Genomic DNA, 26,630 nt, shown 5'->3' with positions numbered 1-26,630 from the left:
AAAATATTTTATTAAGGGTTATACAAAAAATAACAGCGTAATTTATTACTATAATAATGTTTTATTGATATGGCGTAAAGTTTATTTGATATTGTACAGAGGATCTCGGAGTACATGGTCTACTTCAACACGATGCAGTGTCGCCGTGCCAACAGCTGGCATTGCAGCCTCGGCTCTTCCCGAATACTTTAGCTGAAAGTTAAAAACTTGTTATATTATTTTCAATCAAGACATGTTACATCGATAGTCATTCACTGCGTGTCAGAAAAGGAGAGAGAGGGAGAGAGAGAGACAAAGACAGAGAGAGAGAGAAATGAAGATGTTGTATTGCTACCAGATTAAAGGTGGTAATGGAACATATCTCTTACTTGCCGTACTTCTTAAAGCTTTTTATTAAATCTTTAATTAGACTAAATATCGGAATGCAATTACGGGCGTTTCAAATTCAGGATTTTTAAGTAAAAAGTCTCATAATATAAAACGTCTCAATAAAAGAGACAATCTAGGTACAGTCTGTTCATTTATACATTGTATCATTATTCGTCTGAGACTAACATTAACCGTCCATATTACATTACTTTACCCTTTTGAATTTGTTGAGTTCTTTTCAGATAAGGGCACGTTTGAAGCCTTTGAAGTTTTAAGTTTAAGGATATTTAATCTTATTCTAGTTTCTATCCAATCGGGCTTTTCTGGCATTCTTTTCATAACGTAGACAAGTAATTGAAAAGGATAAAAATATCAGTATATACAATAAATTAGATTTTGTTATAAAAAGCTTTTTACGTAGTATTGGTACATAGGCGTCTTCTCAGAAAGAGAGTAAGAGATGTGTTCTTATTTTTAAACCAGAAAGTAACGTAACGCGAAAAACGGGGGTTTTCGTATTTAAACATGATCTTCGATCCTTGGGGTCTAATTCAAATTTTAATAGTAAGTCATAAACTAAATCTAATTTTGGGGATGAACTAGATTTAAAAATTGACCACTTGTATTATGTGTACCAGCTTTTTTATCACTTTTATCGCCTTTGACCATTAACTCGACTGTTGGAAAGCGACAATGTGGTTAACGACGTGGATGAAGATGAAGTCTCGGTAAGTATCTGTTGACCCTGGCCTCGAAGAGACCTTGACTTGGCACAGGATTTACTTAATTTTACTAGGAATTGTTATATAACTTGTATTAATAATTACACTTAATATTTACAGAACTTTGTCTTTTTATTTCGTTACATTTTGATGACAAGTTGATATCAAGTTTACTCAAAGAGCAAAGACATAAGTTTTTAAATTGGTAAGTACAATAATAAACGAACTTGACGTAAGATTTTTGCAGTAATTACCCTGTGGGCGTTTGAAGTATCAATTACTTTGGGAAAGTGATCGCTTGTAAGGAAATCTCTGGAGTAAAATCTTTATATGATGACGCAATTATTTTTTCCTTTTTAGAAGGCACGAGTTGCGGAATAGAAATTTTTTAAAAGATCTTTTTTATAACCTCTAGACAACTAGAGGTCACTTATCTAATTATAAATAGTACGTAGTATTTCTAGATATATTTAGAACGGAATCATTAGCAGCGAAGACAACGGAAACGAACTCAGCGTCGGGTTCGATTTCCTGTTGGCTCGCTTTGTGCGGGCTTGCTTGAAGCCGTGAACACTACGCAACGATTCAATTAGATTCGGTTCTATAATTACCTTCCTCCCGAGGAGATTTTCAAAGCGAGGTTTGATAAATGTCCACGCTCCCATGTTCCTGTGCTCTTCTTGACTCCAGATAAATACTGAAAATGATAAGGAGGATTAAATGCCTTAGGTGTCATTGCACCACCTTTTAAACTTATGACTGTAAGTTACCGTATGTTACGGATCACAAAACATTTATAAATTAAAAAAATATGTATTTAATGTTACAACCAGATATTTGATTATTATTTGTATTAAATAATTTAACACAATTCGTAATAGCAATATTGAAACTATAATTATTATTTTTTTTTAAATTTAGCAATGAAGATCCTTAAGAAAATCTCCAGAAGAAATGTACAAAAGCTCAAACTATTAAAGACAAAAGTGTGTTTTCGGATCTATAAGAATCGCCATAATTTACAGGGAAAATTTTTAAACTTTTCCGTAGAACATTAAGCAGTATCCTATAAGTATACTTTGACTTTAAATTTTAATCTATTTGATTCCGAAACGTCTATAATCGTCCGAAAAAACAATTGTGTATAATTTAATTAACATTTTTATTTGTTGTGGTATTGGCAGATCCATCTTAGGATGTTTATGTGATGTGCGTTTGGTAGAAATTGGCGCGAATTGGGAAATTGTTTACCTCTCCCGCACTTCCGTGACCACTGTAAACACTAAACTACCACTGTTTCAATCTGTTGCATTGAACAATTTTTGAATTGTTTTTGCCAATAAATTACAATTTCATAGAGATATATGAATATTATTCAGCATAAACGCACACTCACTTAATTGCTGGTTAAGTAAAAATTCCTTCGAACACGACAAAAGTTATAAATAAAATGACACGTACCTCGTGCGTTTGGATATCTTTCCAGTTCTTTTTGCAGAGCATGCAATGGAAAGGGGCAGAGCGCCTCCACTCTTAAAATTGCAACATCTTCTATTTTCGATTTCATCCTCTCTCTATGTAGTTCGTAATAATGTTTCCCACTCACTAATATCACTCGTTTTACTTTTAACGGTTCCGCGGCGGTGTCACCTGGAAAGTTACCAATTAACTTTGTAAATAATGAATGCTCTTACTAAATAAAATCAAATTGAAGTTATGGAAGCATAATTACTTTCATATTGCTTGTGATTATGCTTGTATATAAGAACTTTATGTATGATAAAGTAATTGCCATATAATTAGATGCGTTATAATTGGCCGTGCAAGTCCGGTCATCGTTTCGATCCTTCGAGGAGGGGTATTCCTTGCAGTGGGAGTTTGTTTAACATGATGATTTTTCTATATTAAGATTGTGTCAAATGTAATATAAAAATTGAATGATAAATAGTGATGCGATATTGTTAAGGCCATCGGAAGACGACGATTGTAGGCCGCTTACAATAAGTCGAACTGAAAAACTATGCAAGAGGCCTATATCCAGCTGAAATGATGATAAATGTATATCATCCATAAGTCATAACGTTATCGACTGTTAGGATTTGCTTACCAATGACAGGTTTGAAATGAGTACCCGGCGCGAAGTCTGAAAGAGGCGAGATTGCATCAGCATGACGTAGCAATAACTTTGGAGCGACAACCACAAGTGGTTTCCTATAATTACGTACTACCTGAAATAAAATAAATAATAGATGCTTCTATTATTTTCTAAATATATTGGTGCCGTTTTAGTCTAAAAAATCTATAGATGCCAAAGTTAGCGAAAATATTTTAAGTTTCTACATCTGTTTTTAGATTCCCTTCATAAACTTTTACCAGTACATAGTTTACAGGGACAGATAGTAAACAATAAGGAATTTTAATAAGTAGTAATTCTAATTTTGAAAGCACTTTTTCGTTTTTGGATAGTGTATACCGTATATTATTTGAAAGTAAATGAGCTACATATTCATTCATTTAAAGCTTTTACATTTAAAACCAATCACCATACATTATTTATATACTTTAGCTATCGCTGAACTGTGCTTAAGAGAAACTTTTTTCATTAAAGAAATTTGTAAGTTATACCAACTTACGGTACGAGATCTTTGTGCACACACACATTTTTATATGTACTCGTATATATATATATATATATATATATATGTATATGTATGTATATATACATATATAATTAATATATATTTGCACCTAATATACTCATACTTTAAACATAAGATAGGATGAATGTATTAATCTGTTTCTGTCAATTAATATATGGTACACTCTAAACAAAGGACTGATGAGATGTAACTAATGATATTATAACCAACGTATAAATCAATTTACGATGCATGGTAATTATTGTACCAAAACTTATTAGTAATATTTGGTTTAATTAAGTTTACCATTTACTGTAACATGCTGTTAAATACGAAACTGTACTATAAACTTCATATTAAAAAACTTTGTCGAAACCATTCCTTTTGTCGTACGAACCTATTGTGTAACTTTAATATTAAATAGTAAAGTTCATATCCCGAAAATGTTTATTTTCATCATATCCATACTAGATATAGTATGTAGATGTATGAAGAATTATCATTGACAACAAAAAGAAAAAGTGATTTCATACATAATGTAATGGAACTTAGTAATAATGATCGATCATAAAAGCGCCGTAAACATCCGAATGGTTCAAATAGTATGAATAACAAAAGCAGAAAAAGCAAAGCTTTTCATCGAGTACAAAAAAGGAACTTATCTCTGCTCGTAAGTACGAGGAAAGTAGGGTAGACTCGTGTAAAAGCTCGTAAAACTATGTAATGTAAACAAGTAGGAGCTTAACGGCGGTAATCAGTGTCAACATGAAGGTCTTTGACTTCTATTCCTTTGTAAGAATCAATTCTGTTCCTATCTAAGAATCAATCACAAAGCTACCTATTTTTCTTTGTTACAAACTAGTTGTCTCGGTAGACGTAGTGTTAAAAGTTATTTGCCTGCCGCGTTTCAATGGAATAAATAAACAAATTTAACGTATATAATTATCACGTTATTTATTGATAATAAATGATAATATAAACCGATAACATCTAATTTTTTTTTTATTTCGCACACTGCTTGATTCAAGATTTCTTTAATCAAAATCTGATAACTATATAATTCATTCAATGTACTAATTGTAATACTAATTACAATTCATTGTAATGTACTATGGTATAAGATACTTATTGATATTATTTTAATACGCCTTTTTTGTTTGGTTGACGTTTAGTATTTTAAGGAAAGGTTTTCTTTGGTTGGTATAGGAATAGTTTGATGTTTTGACTATCTTCCATGAATTTATTATTTTTAACTCACTAAAAACCTTTATTGTAGGCATACAAAAATATGAAAACAGCCGTATTGATCGAGCTGTGTCTGATGATTCATTTTTATTTATGACATCAAATCGTGAACTTTGGAGACGTCACCGTTATATGCAACACAGATATAGTAAATATAGGTTATTAGTAATTTTTAGGACTTAAGGCTACATTCATCAATCCGTACTAGGCTCGTGATTAAAATACGTGCTTTTGATGCTGTCGTCTCCAACGACTTTATAAGGCTATGCGCCATAGACTAAAAAAAGGTTCATCTGGTCTTCATATTATTAAATGGGATTGAGACTTGCACCTCAGGAAAAGCGGAACGATTACACATTGTGTTTTAAATATGATGCTGGAGACAATAAATTAGATATTACGAATCCCTGTTCGTAGAACCGACGCATCGATGTTGATGAACCTCGGAGTGTTCACACGCTTTTCCACTATTTGCAAAACGTGGTTTTTTGTGTTTTTCTGTTACATAACTAGAAAAGCGGTGATGAGTTAGAAAAACTTGATCACCGCAAATGTGGACGAACGGTGACCACGAGGCTCCAGACCATTGACTGGTCTGATTAGTTTGAATCACTTTCCATACCGCAGTAGCCGAAGCAATACATACTGCCTTTGATGGGCATATATGGTGTGACATTAGTGAATCATAAATTAAGATCCCTATTTAGAGCTAGAAAGAGGATAAGGCATTACGCGTACCTGTCGCCTTAGCAAATGAAAGTACTGCGCTGGTGTTGTGGGATTAACCACGTGCATGCAGACGGCCTCGGGGTCTGGCGTAGTTTCGCTGCTGTCAGTGAGTTGAAGGAACCTCTCCATCCTGCAGGAAGAATGCTCTGGTCCAGCACCGTCGTATCCATGTGGTAGCAGCATCACTAGACCGTTGCTTCGGACCCATTTAGCTGTAAATTTTATTATTTTTCTGACCGTATTTATGAACTTTTTAAGTACAGGTACACTATGCTAATTGCTGCCGCGTTATCACATATCTGAAAAGCTATTTTTTCGTAACCTACTCAAAACAGTGAGTTTAGCAAGAAAAATATGAACGCATTACTAGCGGAAAGCGCAGTCCTAGATGATGATGATACAATTTAGATATAGTCGTTTAGTTATATATTAAATTAATGGGTTTTAAAAAATTTCAATGTGTCGTCAATAACGCTGCAATTAAAGCAACTAGTTTTTTTTTAAACAGACAAATGATTTTGCTACTAAAAAATAATTTCGGAAACAGATGATCTTTGAATTGACTAATGAGGTGAATATATTAACATATATGGATATATTTACGTACTCGTATGTAATGATTGTTGTTGAAGCTCGAAGCATAGTACGTGTCATTAAACTTGGAGTTCTTTGAAAATTTAAACATTTATTTTCATATTATTAATATTATTAGATATGAGGTGTTATAACCTAAAGGTTTAACTATCGATACTAGGCTGGTATAAACTTAGAAGTTTAATTTTTTAATTTATTAGATATAGCCACGAATCAAACCATGAATGGATTCGACAGTTCAAATGCACGATATACTTTTTTGTTTGTACGTCGCGCGGTGTTTTAAAATTTAACACATTTGATTCAATTTTATAAGAGGGAGATGTGGGTGTCGTTGAGGGAGTAGGGAAAGCGGCTTTGTTTTTGGTCGCTCTCGGTTGTGAACCATATTGGGCCCCGCGTTCCGTGAGCATTATGTTATTTTAACTGCCATGTATTACAGTACAGTTTGCGTCATTCATAAAATAGTACTATCAATGTCTGCATATATTTACAATTTTGTTTTGAATATATATTTATTTAAATGCAACCGCGAGGAGATACTGTATTAGGTTAAAACATTTGAGAAAGTCTTTACAAAAAACCCTACTGATTTTGTGTGCTGTTTTATTTCGAACTTTTCTCAAATAATGGACCAGGACACGCTTGGAATTCTCGTAGCTTTGTTTTAAGTTGAAGGATGTCATTATAGGTGAGTTTGAGTTCATTAAATTTTTTAATAAAATATCTTTTTTTGATATTTTTTTTAGACGGATAAAAGAGATGACTGATGATATAAATGGAAAAAAATGGATTATTAATAACGAAATTATATTGTTTTATTCATGTTCATATTAAATTCGTATTATTATTTGAACCCTATTAAAAAGTAGGTATGTAAGCATATCTTTAGATTTATTTTTGTTGATGCTCACGACAATAATCTATACCTTTCACTTGTTGGTTGCTGCAAGGTGTGGTTAAATGGGTGCTTTATTTTCTCGATAGGCACTTTTTAAACCTACACAGCTTGGTATTACAGTCGAAATCTATAGTGATTTGTTTAAAAAGACATTATACCTTCACCGGATGCGATGTAGGTGTCGACAATGATTTGAGCTCCATTGTAAAAGTCTCCGAATTGTGCTTCCCATATGCACAGGTTGTCAGGCGAGTCGTACGCCATGCCGTACTCAAATCCCAACACAGCTTCTTCAGACAAGATGGAATTGACCACCTGTAAAAAATTAATATTACTATTTATATGTTATATTACACTTTGATAAATTTATAGTACTTTACATTAGTAACTTTTGATGTAAAGATGATAATGCTAGTAGAGCAAGATTTAAAAAAATTGAATCAAATTGAATATTTAATTCCAAAATTATTTTGTTCCGAGAAGTGTCATCGCGATTCCTTAGTGATATATTATCATATAAAAAAGTCACTTTAGCTAAATTTTTTAGCATTATTTTTAATCGGTAATGTTTTTATTGCATGATAATTACGTACAATTGACAAAGAGTTGCGAATATTATAGAACCTAGAGGAAGGTAAAACAAGCTTTGTTTTTTATTATCTTTACTTTTCATATGTGTATTTATATTGACTACGTTTTGTCGTAATTTTATACATTGGCAGAAAAAATACGATGGCAATAATGTATAATTCTCGTTATTTACGGGAAGTCTTAATGCTTCATCAACTCATCTTATTTGGAGGAACTGTTTAGTTAGGACAAACCGTGTATTTTTTTTATTCTTTGATTACGGAGACCGACGTGTTTGTTTTCACGTCGAGGTGTCGTGAGTTGTGCTAGACCGTGTCATGTCCTATAAATAAGAAACCTGCGCGGGATTAAATCAGTCAAAGAACATAAATAATTAATTGAAATTAACGTCATTCTGAATGAAAATATATTTTAACATTTTCATTATAATTATTTTTATTGAAATAGTTTTTAACTACAAAGACATTTTTTCTAGAAGGTCGCTACAGAATATTCCACCAGTATAATGCGTTGTTTAGGTAAGGTAAGATTTATAGTTTGTTTCTGAGGAGGACTAGGGATCGACGTGATCTCGAACCATTGTGAAAGCAGGAGGATGGGTCATGGCTTGCATGAACAACTTATATCCTGCGACAGGTTCCGCAAAGCCCGGCCTTCTTGTTTTAGCGAGCAGAAATGTAACCATGTCATCGCATAGGGCAGAATTTCTTGAACTTCCAGAATAGTATCTATCCCCTTTTCCAAAAATAAGATTTATACTTCACAAAATTTTGCTAGCATCATGTTTATTTTTCTATCTTGAGGCGTAATATCATATCTTATATTAGTTCAGTAATTGCGTTACCTACGGTGTTTTTTACTTAAATAATTACATTTGCTCAATCATGTTTGTCGTCAGAAATAATCACAGTGCCTTGCTTGTGTCATATATAATCGGTACAAAAAGGAATGTGTAAATAAGTTGGCGATGTTACTTTCAGTAGGCAATTTTGCTTTAATTAACCGATTTCTTTATTAACCCCCTATAAACGTCACTTTGACCAGGTTCCTGGATCATACAAAACATACAAAGCGAAGATGTGGATACACAATCTGACGAAGATATATGAGGTGGTCGTTCCAAATAAGTCATATCTCACATGTTTTCCAATTAATATCACAGCACAAGGAGGGATTGAAATATTTTCAGCTATTAATTTATCTTTGGCAATGAAACCAAAGCCAAGATTCCTATGCCTCTGTTTAGGAGTCAGAAGGATTCATTGTTCGTTTAAGTGGAAACAGTATTCGAGTTGGAATGGCTTTCATTTTGATCCTAAAGCATCTTGTCACGCTTCCAGGAAAATCAAGCGCCCGAAGACCTTTCGGTTATATAAGGAATGATTCAAGTAGCTCTTTTATAAGACACGAAGTTAAAAGTTGATAAGGTTCTAGTAAGTAAAAGTACCGTACACAGTGTCATAACTCCTATTGGAGTGCGTATTCAAAAGTATAGCCTCCACGTAAAGCTATATAAAAAATACACACATGGTTTATTAGTTTACTTTTGTTTCATAAACAAAGATTACTAATCAAAATGATCGATCAATAGATACGAAGACAATAATCATATAAAAAATTCGATGTATGAAAACTTGCTATGCCAAACACGTCCAAATTGTTAGAAGAAACAAAATGGAAAGTACGGTCAAACTGTATTACGGCGTAGTGTGACGAGAAATAATAAAAAGGGACCGTAGTTTGAACGTTGCGAGGCGGAAGAATTATTTCCGATCTTCCTTGAAGACAAACCAAAAGAATTTTTGCGTGTTTGCCCTTTTTATGTCGCTCAGTTGTTATTTGGGGTTAACAGAGTAAGGCTACTGCGAGGTGCTTTATTTCGCCTCTGATTATTGTTATTAGCTTTCTTTGGCATAACATTAGTAGAATTTAGATAACTAGGAGTGTTATAATTCAATAGGCATGCCCGGAGATGATTGACATATGATGTATTTGATATATCTGCATGCGACTGAAATGATGGTTAAAAGAAATTTCTATACATGGTTTCAAAAGATTATTTAAGTATCGTTATACTAAAAACAAACACAAACACACGAAACTACATAAAAAAAACTTTAAATGTTCATTTACTGTAGTAGGTACTACCATATTCAAATTTATTTTTATTGTATAGATGCCAAATGTAGAAGTGAATTATTATGTCATTACTTAAGAGTATTCTGGAAAAGAGAGATGACTTTATAAAGTTATGTCACATACATATATGGATGCAGGTTTTTTTCCAAACTGTCTTATTGTAAGTCTATGATGGAGGCCTATTTCCAGCTATGATAAATATATATTTTTAATTTATTATGTCAAATTTCGTGATATTATTACATTCTAATAATACCTCTAAATATCTTTTCTGTTCTTCATGGATGTGATTAAGCGGTATGTGAATCTTCTCTGTTTCTTGATCGACGAGCATGACGTGTCTGTGGGAGAAGGTACCGCGGCCGACGTCCTCTCCGCTCAGTCGCACGTGGCGACCTTCCATTAGCAGCGACCCTAGATTGATAGATGACATCGATAAATATCATTCACTACTAAAAGTTACTTATAACTTTGCAGCGTCGAGTTCGACTGCTAAAACTACGAAATTATCCGTTAGATAATTACTAAAACCTGATAGTGTATATTATAATGTCATGTTACCTCTATTGTCAGAATAAGCCTATCTTATATACAAGAAAGTACCAGTACATTTTTTATAATTCTATGGTTATGTTTGGTAGGTGCAACTCTGCACAAAAGAAATGAATGCTATTCATGCTTGATGATCCATGGGTAACAGTTTATATTGGACAAATAGTAGCAATTAACAATAAATAGTCTTGGTAAGTCCATCTTCGAGAAAGAGATCAACCGCCGAATCAAATTCGAATGCGAAGTAATCGGGAAGCTACGAAACATCTTCGTGTCTAAAATACTGCAATGTGTGCAGTCGAAGGTTCTTGATTAATGTGTGTTGCCAGTGATGACACACGGATCTGAGACGGATCTTACGACGGGCCTCATAAAAAAGGCTCAGAGTGAACTAGACAGCAACGAAGAGGACTATGCTTGGAGTTTCTTTGCCAGTTTGAATCGGAAATTACTCGAAAATCGTAGACATTACTCGAAAAATTGCTATTCTGAAGTGACAAGAGGCTCGGCACATCACTCGTGTAGCCGATGGTCGAATGGCGACCAAGATCGAGTAGACGCGGCGTGGATAGGCTCTCCATTAGGTTGATTGGCGACATAGTCTGAGTCGCGGGTATTCGCTGGATTCGAGCAGCGCATGACCAGTAATCGTGATAATCTTTGGGCAAGGCCTGTACCTTGCGGTGAGCGTCTATCGGGTGAAGAGAAAAAGAAGCAGTAAAAAAGAAGCAATGATGTGTTGCGCAGATTTAGGAATCATCGACCTGAATGGTTAAAAGATCAATATGTATCAATGAAGTTCGACAATGCATTACTTATCATTGAAAATCAACACCAATTCATTGTAACCACTAAAACAAGACTCACCAAGTTATTCAACTGGTAAAATCATAGATCAGGTAAAAAAAGTTAGTAAATATAAAGGCCATTATAATAATTAAGTACCCTTAGACGTGAATGATCAAATAACTTATTTAATAAATTATTAACTTTTACATCAAAGCAAAGCTCCATTGGCATAAAGCCATATAACTGTGACATTATCGATTCCTAATATAGGCAAATTTGAAAGTCAAATATCTGGCTTTATAATTTGAAATTCGAGCTATATATCAGTTTTGAATTAAAATTAAAACAATTTAGTTTCGAAATAGGCATTTCATTGACGCTTTAATGAAAACATTTTTCGTTATTCATTATATTATATTTAAACAGATATAGTATACTTCGCATGTTCAGTTATTAAAAAAATATATAAATTTAATTGTAATCAATGTCTGTTATTTATTTTACATACATCATAACATCATAATTTATTTTTACACACTTCAAAAGGTTTACTGGAAGTATATTAACCATAAAGTTCGTATTAAACTCAGTAGAAACAATGTACATTATTGTTATGCAATTATTTCATTGATTTTTTTTACATAATTTTCAATTGCATGACAAAGTAAAGTGCGATGGTTAATATTTATTTAATAGTACGATCACGTATAGTATAAAGTAGGCACTTAATATTGGAATTGAGGTTATTTAACCCTTCGGGGAATCTGACCTTTAAGTTAGACGCTATATTAAAGTGTAATTAACTGTGAAATGTCTAAATTATTGTACGATCTATTAATAGTGAAATAAATAAAAAAGTTGTGTTTCTCTTTAGAGTTTTAAAAGCCTTGTAAGGCTACGTTGTTAGTCAATGTCTTAGAATCGTATTCTCCTTTTTTCTTGTCTCTAATATTTATGGTTTTTGTTTCATAATTTCACGTATATTTTTTCTATTTAGTGTTTGTTTATTATTGTGTATTATTCATTTTACTTATTATTAAAGATTTGTGTATTATTTATCAAGTTTATTATTAAACTTATTTATACATTATCAGTTAATTGTACACCGGTAGATACATTTTTATTTGTTATATGTTATTCGCGAAATACGAAAGGTAGCCAATTGTTTTTTATTGTCATTGTTATGTGTCTATGTCATGTTTGTAACATATATAATAAAGTAATACGTAAATAAGAATAAATAAAAACTTCTCTTTAAAAAGGAAATACCTTACCAAAAGCCAATGCCTCAGCTGTTGCCCAGTCAATCTCTTTTCCATTAGATAATTTGTTTAAGCGATTTCTGATATGAGTCTTGGCCAAATGGGAGTGAACTTTCTGCGAAAGACAAAATTCTTTTATTTTTGACTGGGGTGATAAAGAGAACCCAATCGCTGTGATTGCATTACATAAAGTAGGTATGGTACAATAAAACCTTTTCTGTTTGTAACAGAAAAAGACGGAGTCCCTAAAATTTTCAGTGAAGAATTTTTCCATATAAAGAGTACGTGATGCTATTGACTACAGGCCTCAACATTTAAAGGACTGCATTGCAACCAATGGAGGCTACATAGAATAAACTTTATATATTTTTAATGGTCTAATATTAATGTATTAAACTAAAACACTATAATTGTAATAAATGTTACGTACAATAAAAATAGTTTTTTCTTGTAACAATATTTATAGCAACGCTAAGTATAATAATATCCCTATTTACCTTCATCAAGCCTTAACTTAAGAACTTACTTATAAATTTTAGAAATTACATTTATCTTTTTTTAATGCTACAAGATACTTAGTCGCTGTTACATAAAAAAAAAAACAATAAGAAAATTGCGTAGAAATTTGTAAAATTTCAGATAATTTTAACACTATTAAATCCTTGCGCATTTAAAAGTTTGCTATTAACTTCCCACGTTTGATAGTAAGAATCTATTCTATTCTATATATATCATAGCTACTTAGACAGCTGTCAGCTGGTTTATACATAAATATATGTAAAACACTTTTGGGGATAGAAATAAATGGAAACTATTCCTAAAACCAAAAATCTGTGAGGATTTTGGTTGTTTATGTATTTCTGTGCAGCGGATGTTAAACTCCATATACGTTAGAGCAGGCTAGACGTTAATAACGTTTCCAATAACGTAGTTATATAAATTGAAGAAATCCCACAGACTCGAGCGAGCAGGCGAACGCCCTCGTATGTTGAAATCGTTAACATTAATCATACCATGGAATTGATTTACTTGAATATCGACGATTATACGAATTCATAGGTGTTTCATATTTTTTTCTATACTACATTGAGAGTAACATTATTATTTTGCGATAAATAGGCAGAGTATTTTAATCCATTGACAGTGTTTATCGATTTTTGTTTTTTCAATCTATTTATGGACTCGTATTTATGATTACAATGCATATTTTTTTCTCAATGGTTTCTTTACAGATCTGATGACAAGCTCTTTTCGTACCATCTCAGCCTCTATTTTTCGCAGGATATTATAAGTTGTAGCCTTGATATTCGTTTCAGCTTATAGACGCCCATTGCAAGGCATGTGCCTCTCCCAAAAATATATACGGAGAGATATACCATAATCGCTACGATTCGCAAGCAGATACAATCTAATATCATTCACACTACGCATTAATTATGAAGGATTTGCCGCTGCTAATAAACTAGAATCCACAGGATGGGCAGCAGTGTCCTTTGCGTATCATACTTTCATACTGCGATCGCCAACCCAACTTCCAAGAGTGGTGATAATAGTATATCCCCCGATAGATATCTGGGGCTATTTCTTGCAGTGGGTGTCTATGAGCTAAAACGACGACGACTTATAATGATATTTCATAATTTTCCTGAAAAGATTTGTATTTAAAATTAATTTTAGCAATGAGCACTATAATCATAAATTGCAACTAATTTTACAATATACAAGGTGTGTGTAGTTACATATGTTTTATCAATACTCTATCAAAACAATGTTTTGTTCATTAAATCCGTATTATTGTTTATTTGTTACATTGATTTAAATACATAACAAGTAAAGTAGAAGATTTGTACTTACAAAATCGCTTGGAGTGGAAACAGATGCAAAACCAATTTGTTTTAACAATTCTGTGTTAACTCCCGTGTCCCAGATCTCTACGGCATTAGGCGCAGCTCTCATACCTGCCCATTGTTCTTGGTAATAAGTTACCTGAAATAGTAATAGAGACTTTGTACCCAACGTTATATCTGTGAATACTTTTTCACCTATATTTATTAAAACAGTATAGCGAATAGTTTTAGTTTTAACAGAAAAATTACTTAATTTGATTTCCAAGGATTCCTCTTTTTGGTGCCGGGTTTATTGCATTGTATGAAGAAGGCTGACGATCCCCGTAGTAGGTTTAAGAGGCTTTCCTTGTAATACACTGGCTTTTTGCTTCACTCATACCATCTCCGCACTTATTCCAATATTAAATGATCCTATCAATGTTGCTACGGTAGCTAGTTCAGAAATAAGCTGTCGTTCACCCATGACACGCCTAAAGCCTTCAATAGACTGTAGAGAGATTTCGATATATCTCCTACCCTAGTACGATATTTCTAGTTATAGGTAGACTAGGTAGAGATTGGCTATTTTGCATCATTTGTCTCCCAAGGAACAGTAAAGAGTATAAGTACGTTTTGAATATTATAAAAAGTCTAGTCTAAAAGTAATCATCGCCATATCCTGTGCGATTTAAAATGTTTGTTGTAACGTTCTAAAAACAAAGAAAGTATCTTAAATCCTAAACGTAAAATAATTAGCTAGTCGATAAATACTCAAAAATAATATTGGGTAAAAAAAGTATAAACGTGGAACAAAAAGTATAAAATAAAGTTTACAGTTCGTAGCTCGCGGATATAATCGTAAACCATACCAAACATTTTCCTGTACCTGTTTTTATATTTATGTACCTTAATTTGTTCCTGTGTTTTATATTTATATACCTTAATTCGGAAGAAACATCGTACCTACAAAATGATTTCCAAGTATTAAATAGGGCGATAAACGTGTTTTACTAAGAAATTTACCACAAAATTGCCCCACAAAATCAAATATCGACTCCTTCAACGTTTACAACGCTTATTCGATAGCCTATTTTACAGGAGCTTCTAAAGTGAAAAAATATCGATAAAATGATCTACTAAATAAAAAACATTTTTAAATCAAGTCTCGATATTCTAGTTGCCTATTTCTTAGCTATGTCTATCTTAAGCATCTTTAATGATTTATTATAATCATCTAGGGCAGGGGTGGGCAACCTTTTCACTCAACAGGCCATTTTAAATATCAAAAATTGTTTAACACAGGCTGCCCATAAAGTAACACTTATTAATAATCTACAAAACGATATTTATAATATATATTACCATAAAAAAAGGAAAAATAAAAAGAAATTTGTTTTCTTCAATGCAAAAAAATCACGAAGATACGTCGCATTTGTTTTGTTTGCTTGAGAAAGTAACTGTAACTTTTCGAGTAACTCGTCACGTACTAATTGTTTCGTTTTAGTATGTAATACTATATTTTGATATTTAATTTTACAACAATGTTCTAATTTATGGAAGAAATTCGATAAAAAGAACTTAAATTTTCGAAATGTGTTTGGCGGGCTGCATAGACATTTAAATAACCGCAAGCGATCCGCAGGCTGTGTGTTATTCATTCCTGATCTACAGCTTTTACTGGCTGAAAGTGATAGTGAAGTACTTGAAAATTCACTCATCAACTTAAAAAACTATAAAGTACGAGTGATATAATTACATATGTATCTAAAGCAGAACACAGTAATATATATACGAGGTACGTGCTCTATTTAGGCAACCAATATCTAAGACAAATAAGAGGTATTCTGTAAATTACTGCGCACTATATGTTTCGTTAAGAATGCCCCAAGGCATGATGGTTGGTACACTATTGTTAATTAAGTAGTGGGTTATTTCTTATTTATATTTCCATTAGAAATCATAAAAATCAAACTTCTTTATTTTATAGTTACACACGAACAGTAAGATTCACCAATAATTCTACTTTTTTTGTAGACTGGATTTCCAGGAAAAACTTTTGGACTTTGTATAAGATTACATGTTCGGTAAAACTAAACTTTGGAAGTTAACATTTTAAAAATGGAAGTAACACATTTCTTATAGACGTAACTATACAACAATCAGAAAATTAAATATTAATAAATGTTAATGGACCTCAGGAGTGTAAGAATTGACAGCCTCAAATTGTGATTGAAGATATTTGGTGTACTCCGATGATATTTCATTTATATCTTTCTCCGTCACCAAGTTGTCCGCGAGCAACTTGTCGGCATATAAATCCGGTATCGACCTGTCAAAAAGTAAATGATTCGTCAAATACCTCTGAAACCGTTATTATACAAAATTAAATAACATAAGTCCTACTAAGAATAAGTGTAATCCCTTTCATAACCGGTATCTAAACTCATGTTAAACTACGTTCTAGCTAAGAAGTTTTGACTGAGAGTTTTTATGTTTAAAAAGATTTATAGTTAAATATTTAATAAGATGACAAATATAAACGGCCATAAAGAACTGCATGTATGTTCGATTTCAGAAACATTGTGTTAATTCAAACACCCAAAATGCCAATATGAATCAATTAATATCTTTTTAAATAGCAAGGAAATGAAAAATTTTCATGACAGTTGGTATAAGTAGTAATTTCCTTTTTTTTATAACAAATACTCTTTGTTCGATGGCATTTACATCATAATAAGGTTTGATTTGGTTTGGTTTAAAGAGAAGGTTCTTAGTCTAGATCTATTTATAGCTCTTGCCTTTATTTTTTCTATTCCACCAGATTAAGATAGGTAGTTGTAGGAGAATGCTTAACAAAGAGATTGGTCACACGAGGGGATCTAGGATTGGGCCGTCACTCGATGCGCTTGGTATTTCCACCCGGATATGCCTTACTTCCTCCGTTGACCAGGAATACCATCCATAATACTTTCTACTACTTATAAATCTCTCCCCATAAGCAAAATTTTTTAAACTGTACACTTACAGTCAAGGAAAACATCGTAAGAAAATATACCTATATTAGAAGCTGTATCTGTATGATTTGTGACACTCACCAATTGGCTTTGGGAGTACTAATAGGGGCTGTGGTAAGAATAGTAAAGGCTAATGAAATAAGGCATACAACTTACTTTCGGTTATGAATTAGTTTATACAGCAATGGGTTCGTGAAGGTGGGGTCGTCGACCTCGTTGTGACCCCAGCGCCGGAAACAATTGTAATCAATGAACACGTCTTTGCGGAAACGTCTTTGATATTCGAATGCGATGTTTGTTGCTTTTACTACTAGCTGAAAAATAATAAATAATTTTAATTCAATTTCAATTTTGTTCTGTGCATTTATACATCTACTTTATTCCACTAAGCAAAATAAGCAATTATTAATTATAATTACCAACGACGTAATGAAATGTAATAACCCATTTAGGTTACTTACCTACTACTTGTGGATACGAATAGTAAACTATTGTGTGGTCGGCACTGATCCGTCACGCTTCAATATAATATGGTAATATAATTTACTACGAACTTAATGCAGATCAATATTTCTATGTATTTGCAAAAGTAATCCAAGGATTATGCCTTGGGGCGCACCACCACTTAGTAAGCTTATGTTAACCATTAGATAATTATAAGAAAAGGTACTACGGCGGAAGTGGTTATGCTGAAGTACTATGGTTGTGGTGATGATATCGTAATTAATTTAGTCCTTTGGTTATATGTTTTTTCCTGATCAGATAAAATTATTGCCTGTATAACTATCTCGTGTGGCTGATAAAGTTTACAACATAAATTAAAACATAATTACAATATCTCAGTGGTTTAAGACATCTACATTGAAATTTTGAATATAAAAAGATACCTACCTCAGGATAGTCTGCGTTCACGTGAATTACGGGTACGGAAATAGCTTTTGCTAAGTCCGTCACGTACCTACAGGAGCGCCCTCGCTCGGCGGGCAGAGTAAAGCCAACCTGTAATAAATATATGATAAAATAAAAGAAAGAAAGTCAACATTTTTATCAAGACTACGGTAAGAAATATTAAAAACGCTATAACAATAAATATAATTAGAATTGTTATTTTATGCCTATGGATTATAGTACGTTAGAGTTAAGAATGCAGTTAAACGTGTTTGTCCATCCGTAAACGAAGTAACCGATCAACGCTTAACGCAAATGGGTTTTAGTTGTAAGTTTTACCAATTAAGTAAAACTCGTTAATATAGAATAGGATGGATTGCACAGCCAGTTTATCGTGGACAAAAAACGTTTTAGTTTCATTCAAATTCCAACAGTAAGTTTTTACTTTAGATGTTAGTTTTTTAGCAACATAACAACGTAATAGCCCTATAGCTTAAGGTATGACAGTATGACTCGGGTTCGTTCATTAGTTCTTAGCATATTCTTTGGTAAAAATGTAGCCGCTGCTCGACTCGAAACATTAGGAGGAATCGCATCATCATTATTTCCTTTGCAGGATCCAAGATTCCCCTATACATTTCTAATAAAACCAGTTGCAAGCAACCTGCATCCAAGGACTTTAAAAGGTCGTCTTTTCACCATGTAGGTGAATGTCCTTCGTCTTGGCTATCTGTTCTGGAAGATTCTCTCTTTTTTTTAGTTCGTCTACGGGTTTTCTCATTCCAGATTCGATCTAGTAGAGAAATACCGAACATAGAACTCTCTTCTTGGCTCGTTGAGCGATTTTGACTTTAACAATGAGGCTCGAAATGAAAGACGTATCTGAGCGAGTAGTAATCTATAGATGAAAAATACAATTGATTTGTGATATTTATTAATTTGCATTAGAGTTATGTTGTGGTGGCGAGGCACACTGCTCGTGCAATAGATTGCCTTTGGGGGCGAAAGGTTCTTGAGTTGCCATCATCCCCCACCAGGTAGACCGACGACATAGTTAAGTTTAAGTTAAGTCTATCGGCTGAAAAGAAGAAAACCTGCATAGTAGATACAGCCAAATACAGCCCGTACTCTCTTTTCGAAAGAAAGGTGTGTAGAAGATCTGCGTAGTAGATTACATCCCGTACTCTTATAGAAAGAAAAGTGTATTTCTCAACAGTAACTTAGTTATTCAGCTACTAAACTTTCGCAAGGCAAGTACCTGGTTGTTGACAACGACATGTAATGAACCACCAACGTCAAAATGAGGCGCTTGTGAGAGCATTAAAGTTTCTTGGTTTATACCCTGGCCAGTGAATGCTGCGTCACCATGAATCTGCGAAAATTTGGCTTCAGGTTAAGAACATCACATGGGTAAATTACCACACTCATCGATATAAATCTACATTGATAGAATCTAAAAAAACATCAAATTTACAATTTTTGGGCTACATGATGAGAAACTTAGAATACGAGCTACTGCAACTTATCGAATTCATGGATTGCGACGTGTTGGTAGAAGATGTATACCCTGGCTGAAAAACTTACGCCAGAGGTTTGGAAAGGGTAACTCGGTTGATCTTCAAAGCCGCTATGTCAAAAATTATGATTGGCTTAGTGGTCGCCGACCTACGTAGAAAAATTACACTTTAAGAAGAAGAAGATATTAGATGTAAATATTTTTTGTTACCAAAATTCAGACTCATGACAGTGTCCAGTCTTATCTTGTTAAATGTTTGCTTGTATATTGCTAAATGTAGATTTAATAATTTTTAATACCATTTACATTGTCATTGTTAAAATATTAATATCTCTTTAAATTTGATTTTATATTTTCTTTAACATAAATATTCCCTAGCCCCGATTTTTGCACTTTGGAAGAAAACGATTTAAGTTTCTTAAAACAGTTTAATGGCTTTACTTCACACTGTAAAAACAATGAGTAAAATAATTAGGAATAAATTACGTTCACATTTAAAAAAATTAGGGATGACTAAGTTACCTGCACGTTGAGCACTTTATCCCCGAACCTTGATGACTTGTCCGTTGAATAATCACCTTCATTCAATTGCAGTTGCTTTGATCGAGTTTTACCCATAGAAACAGGATTTGCTGCCTATAACATAATACGCAATTTAAAAAGACATACAAGAGAACTAAAAATTGTTTATGAACATGACTATAATTTCTGCCATGCGATATCCATCGTATGGAATATGTCTCTCCCATAAGACTGGTTGGAAGCAGCCAGAATTCAGTCTACTATGTGGGTGAACATCATTCGCTGCGCTTGCTTGTACTATTGCTGGTAAACTTTATAATAATTTCCTCATTAAAGTTTTTTTATTTTATTTTAAAATTATTACAACAACAAATCGTTTCATTTAAACAAATGTTTAAAATAACTTACCTCTAAATGCGAAGGATTATTCAGTAGGGAAAAACGAACGGTTTTATTATTAACCGTTATGTCAGCCGACGCGCCTAGAATTATACAATAGACAATTATGTAATCATAATTATGGATTTAATAAATGTTTAATTTATATTTATATAACGAAAATTTCATGCTACAGTTTTATACAAAGTCGATATACAGACAACTTTATAACAACTTTATAGAAAGCTGAGCTTTGATGCAAACTCTTCCAACGAATACCACATTTCTGGTCTTGTTTGAAAGAGCCTATGATAGAAGAGATGCGTAAAAGTCAACTAATGTGTTTATTATATATTTAATTACACAATTATAATTCTGGTTCATTCATAAGTTTAGATATTAAAAAACCTACAATATTTTTTATATTTATCTATATATATAAACGTATATGTGTCTATATGTCCTTTATAGGATTGTAAACTATGCATTTAATCATGTGACGATCCTTAGCAAAGTTGTAGTGCATGAGTCCATCAAGGTTTCCAAGTTAGTAGCTTGTTTTATTAAATCAATAAAATGACTCTAAAGTGAATTAAATATTTCTTTAATTTCTTTCCTTCTAAATTATTTCAGTTGGTGGCGTAGTAACGTGCTAAGGGCACAGCTAGTTCTTATAGAAATAAAATAGAAGATTGCTTACTCAGATGCGTAGATATGTCGCAAGCAGCGTTAGCTTCTGGAGGAAATTCAGGTTTGCCGTTGAATTTGTGAAATATCTTCATCGGAGGACATTTTAATAATCCGGTCAATACATTTAGTTTACCTCTATGTGCCATACCAAGAACCACTTGCTGGACTCCTTCTAAAATTTGTTCAGCAGTTGGAATATGTTTTAAACACTCGTTATTAAAAAACAAAACAAAAATCTAACCTATATATATCTTTATATAAACTCATACGTATTTCGCTTCGTAACGCCATAATTTGAGAAAGATTTTTCTGATTACATTGATATTTATTTATGTCTCCTAATACTTCGGAAAAGGCTATTACGTAATAAATTCAAATAAATCACAAGGTCCATCATCGAGTGTTAGTGGCATCAATCTTGAAAATCTGTATTTTCTTAATTTGTGAAATTGCAAATTTGCGAAAAAGGCAACAATGTTATTTATTTACGCAGCAGGAAAAGAACTAATAATGTTGTGTATCAATTAACTGCAAGTTTCGAGAAGATTACTTTTTTGATTTATTAAGATTAAAATTGATTATTCTTTGCTAAGTCACAACACGGCAATCGGATTAGCTAGTATTAGAATAGAATAGGTAACATTTTATTAACGAAACGTGTCATTTTATGTATTAATATGATGATATCAAATATTATAGCAAAAATATATGAATTATAAATCTAAATTACAAAATTTCGGTAGAACTAAAATGTGCAAACTTTGCGTCGAAGTTGACCACTAGAACTGTGAACTTCTTGTTGAACTTGATATTATTAACGTAACAATATTGTTGTGAGCATGTTAACTTAGTTGTTGGATGTTAATATGTGTTTTAAAATACTATTAGTGTATATTACTATATCGTGCTATCTTTGGTATCTAAAATAGGCCTAGCTAGTATTCTTGGTATCGAAATGAGAGGTATTCAGTTTTTAAATTGACAGAAGGTCCGTTCGTGCTTTGAGTATATTTTACTTCTAATTCTTTGTACAATGAACTACTATTTTTTTCGTCACTCTTCAATATGTATTCACTCATCTATATGTATAAGAATTAATCCCTACTTTCCTAGTACACGCTGTAACTTGAAAACAAATTCAGCGATTGAATCACCTTATTTTCAGAAGTTTCCGATATTTCCTAGAAGGTTCGTATGTGAGAAAATATGAGAAAAAATTTAAATATGTCAGAAGTTATAATGACTATTAAAACTTTGCAGTTCGCTCCTTTATAACAATTAATACGCTGCAAATTTATATAGTCGTCCAATTATTGTATCGGTCTGTTTTTAGATCCAACGACTTTTGTATCAATTTTATTTTTCACTATAAATAAGGTGGACACTCTAAATATGTTACATTATTTTATTTCTGTTGTAACGCACCAGGCCTATAATTTCTGGCAGTACAGTCTGTCAGGACAGTAAATAAAATAAACAATGGATACAAACAACCTTAGCCACTTTTATGAAACCTTTTGTCTTATAATCATAAAATCTACTCTGAAAATTTAAATATTGTTTCAGAAGAAGAAAGGTGTAGTAATTTACATAAATAGTAATTTTATTAATATATGATTAATGACACCATTAAAATTTAAATTTATGTACGAGTTTCTTTTGTTTTTTGGTACAGTAAAAAGCTACAAAATTATAAAGGAAAAAAATCTAGTTATTTTCCAAACCTGAAGTTGTAAGTCCAAACAGTGTGGAGAAAAACGTTAAAAGAGATTCAGCGCCTTCTCCACAATATCGTTTTACTGTAGGATATTTCACACTTAGAAATTTGTCCCATGCTTGGGAATGTAGAAGTTCCTTTAAAATTTCTAGTCTACGTTCGTTTTGCACAGGATCTGAGCTGCCTTCGATGCGCTGAGCGAACCATTCTCTTTCTGTTTCCGTCTGTAAATCACCAATATCGTCACCATTTCAGTCGGAGGACGAATTGGGTACTTAAATGATTATTGTCTGCACAAGCTTAGATTCTCTTTTCGAGAATTTTGCGTCCAATTACTATATAGACCGTCTGCATAAGCAGTATAAGAGGTAGATAGCTTCTAAACCAGTAGAACAAAGGAAACTAAACTTAATAACAGAAGAAAGGATAAGAATGTAAAAGTCAAGAAATAAAGTAAAAAATGTAAACAAGGATAATACATACATAAATAAATAAAAGTCAATCTGTAGTACGTAAGAAAGTATGTCTATTTTAAAAAATAATATAAACAATGATTTAGGAATGTATATAAGGGGAGGAAGAATATTTGCAAACAAAGAATGTCACATTATGTGAAGCATAAAAGGAAGGAATAAAAGATAATGTAAACGATGAAAGAGAATGTAAGATTGATTTTAAAACTGAAAAACTCATTTAACCCGATGTTGTAAAGCCGCTTTCCCACATCGAATAGGGGAAACAAGATGACTCCAAAAATCGAGGACATTAATTAAAAAAAATCTAGTAGAAAAGACCTCAGAGGTAGCTTAGTTACACAGAGGTCTAGACCAACATCCAGGACTGTACCGCCTTAAACCCAGAAAAGCTATAAAAACTAACAACCAAACAGCGCGAATCCGGGAAAGACAAATATAAGCTCACTAATTATTTTAGTTCTAGGATTTTCACTATTAGGCATAGGTCTCCTCCACAAATTTCAAATAGGTCCAGTTGAAAGCGGCCTACATCGAGCGTCTTCTAAAATGCCATGCATTTAAACTTAAGTTAAATCGTCTCATTTTCATTTCATATCATAGCTTAGGACGTCTACCTTCTGATACAGGCCCTTACGACGACTTTAAAAATGACCTTCATCGTAAGGGACTCTTAACAGTCTCATTAAACTGGCAACAACACAAACACCGTAATGACTTTCTTCACACCTCTTTTTTTCGTGAAGTATATCCTTCTATGGAATAAGCTGCATTTGAAAATCAGGATGGCGAAAAGCCGTTACAGTTTCAAATGGAAACTTCGGGAAACTCAGAAATTACCATAATCTTCACAACAGTAGTTATTATTATTTATATTTATCTACACGAAGTGTATGTATTATATATAAATATTTATACGAGGTATATATGTATGTATTGTTATTGTATCATTAGTAGGTATGTTCTATTTTATTATAGTTTAAGAGCCTGCCTCGATTATTTCCCCTCTGCCCTAATGTAGACTGGTAGAGAACGCCTATGGCGTTAAGTCCGCCATTGTAATTTTTTTGTGCACATAAAGTGTAAATAAATAAATAAATAAATTCAAAATTCGCTTAATAAATTAAATTATATCGCAACTTTTGTAAACACTAGCCCAAGTATTTTAAATATATTGAACTCACCTCCAAATGCGAAAATTCGTATGATATAGGACCGCAGTAGATCTTTTCCAAATGTTCGATAAGAAATTTAGTTGATTGTTTCCCATCAAATCCATATAACAATCCCAAATCAACGGTATCTTCTAGACTGAGCCCGTACCTTGTTAGTTTAAGTTCCTTTACCTTTCTGGAATATCGTTCATTATTTCTTTCAACGTATTTGTAATATTTAACCAAAAACTTTCTTTAATAGGTATTTTACAGTTACTTTACCTTATTTCATTTTTGTAATCCACGTTATCAATTGAAGCCTTCAAATGGCCGTATGCGCGATACGCATTGACTAGTTCATACGCCCGGCAGTTGTCGTAACGTTTCTTAAAAACATTTTCAGGTATATCTGTATCGATAATCAAAGTCTTTTAATACGTTTTACTTTTAATATAATGAATAATCTGTACAATTATAAATGAAAATGCAACGAGATAATAATGAAAATTGAAAAATGTTAATGAATCAATTTTTTTGTAGGACAATAAATAACGTGAAGCGTTCTATAACAGTGCATAGAATTTTCTGGTTCACCTTGGGCAATACAATACTTTCTACTTTCCTAAAACTGTGTAGAAAACTTGTAAAAGATATAATGAAACTAAATTGTCAAATTTAATAAGAAATTAATAGTAAACAAAATTATAACTGTAAAATAAAATTTTGTAAAATAGAATAAATAAAATTGAAAATTCTAAAACTATTAGGTGACGGAAGAAATGAATCGGAAAAGAGGGAAATGGAATGAAAGGGTAAGACAGACAAAATGTGGAAAGTAAGAAAAAGAATGAAAGAACTCAAGATGAATGGAGGTAGAGTGTGAAAATAGAAAAGGACATGAAAAAATTATTAAACGAAAAGAAATGACCTTTCCGAAGATGGGGGAATGAGAGGGCCCTAATAACGGGGCCATTTGAAAGAAAAAAAAATACTCTTTACTGTCTTCTTTTTAGCTTTTAACAATTGATATAAAAATATCCCAAGAATTTATTAATATTTTGGAAATCGGTACTTATAATAAATGACAAAAGGGATTTTTGTTTTTACCAATTTGATAGGAAAAAGGTTAGAGTAGAGTCTAGTGAACTATATAAACAGTCTATGTATGAAGAAAGTCATACATCATTTTAAAGCATAAAACAAACGATAAATATATGTAGCGTTCACCGAAGTGTGCTATGAGCTTGGCTGCCAGCTTAAATAGTATATAGCAGTTCAACCCAAGGCTACATTAAAACCTTTGCTACTTTAAAAGAGGCGTGCATCTGCGCCCTGCCACTTGAAACCTGCGGAATCTGCAAATGACGTTTGGGTAGCAGTGATAGTCCGGTCCCAAAAAATAATGTTATTCTTATTATAGTAACCGAGGTAGCTGACGATTGTACCGAGCATATTAATAATAAACAGTGTCGGCTAAAGACCCTCATTTGGAACATCAAATAGAAGCAGGCTGTAAATGGCAATTTAGCAAACTGACCAATAAATTAAAAATGGGCGAATTCAAATTTAAGGGAATTTATTAACACTAATTGGCATAGCCTAAATAATAACATATGTTGTATATGTCCTTCAACCTTGCATACCGGCTTCGTCGACTTTACGCGGTCGATGCCCGAACACTCCCACTCCGGAGTGGTACTTCAGTCGTTTATACGCACGATACTCCTTGCATTTTCGCAGCTGTCTCACTCCAACTTTAGCGAAACCGATCATTGCTACTCTATCACTTCACATCAAAATATTAAATAAAACAAACGACACTCATAATTTAAAAATTGAACTCGGCGGAGAATTTTCAGTGAAAGTAAATTTTTAAAGCATTCTATTTTTGAACATGGCATGCGCAAGAGTGTCATGAAC

General features: G+C 32.7%; 1 protein-coding gene across 1 annotated transcript; it reads right to left on the bottom strand.

Annotated features, from left to right (window-relative positions):
• Nucleotides 1–9: 9 nt before the first annotated feature.
• On the bottom strand, nucleotides 10–26,630 carry LOC137923362 (probable 2-oxoadipate dehydrogenase complex component E1 homolog). Its single transcript, XM_068766591.1, has 20 exons — nucleotides 26,354–26,630; nucleotides 24,993–25,119; nucleotides 24,741–24,906; nucleotides 23,091–23,307; nucleotides 21,377–21,538; nucleotides 20,707–20,780; nucleotides 20,299–20,412; nucleotides 19,519–19,632; nucleotides 18,264–18,371; nucleotides 17,529–17,686; nucleotides 16,552–16,687; nucleotides 14,387–14,518; nucleotides 12,545–12,647; nucleotides 10,186–10,343; nucleotides 7,358–7,514; nucleotides 5,714–5,916; nucleotides 3,199–3,319; nucleotides 2,553–2,741; nucleotides 1,703–1,788; nucleotides 10–192 (listed from the first exon to the last, which is right to left on the bottom strand). The coding sequence occupies exons 1-20, from the start codon at nucleotides 26,481–26,483 to the stop codon at nucleotides 82–84; spliced, it is 2,766 nt and encodes a 921-aa protein (XP_068622692.1). The 5' UTR covers nucleotides 26,484–26,630; the 3' UTR covers nucleotides 10–81.

This window comes from Battus philenor, unplaced genomic scaffold (genome assembly GCF_028537555.1).
Source record: "Battus philenor isolate CCGP_79_NKW_IND1 unplaced genomic scaffold, ilBatPhil1.0.hap1 SCAF_10, whole genome shotgun sequence".
NCBI classification, from domain to species: Eukaryota; Metazoa; Arthropoda; class Insecta; order Lepidoptera; family Papilionidae; genus Battus; species Battus philenor.
This window is presented reverse-complemented; position numbering and strand designations above follow the sequence as displayed.

Coding starts and splice junctions, on each gene's coding strand:
- LOC137923362 (XM_068766591.1), bottom strand. CDS start 26,483: ATGATCGGTTTCGCTAAAGTTGGAGTGAGACAGCTGCGAAAATGCAAG. Junction 17,687..18,263: donor TGAACGCAGACTATCCTGAG/GTAGGTATCTTT, acceptor ATTATTTTTCAG/CTAGTAGTAAAAGCAACAAA. Junction 10,344..12,544: donor AGCTGAGGCATTGGCTTTTG/GTAAGGTATTTC, acceptor CTATCAATCTAG/GGTCGCTGCTAATGGAAGGT.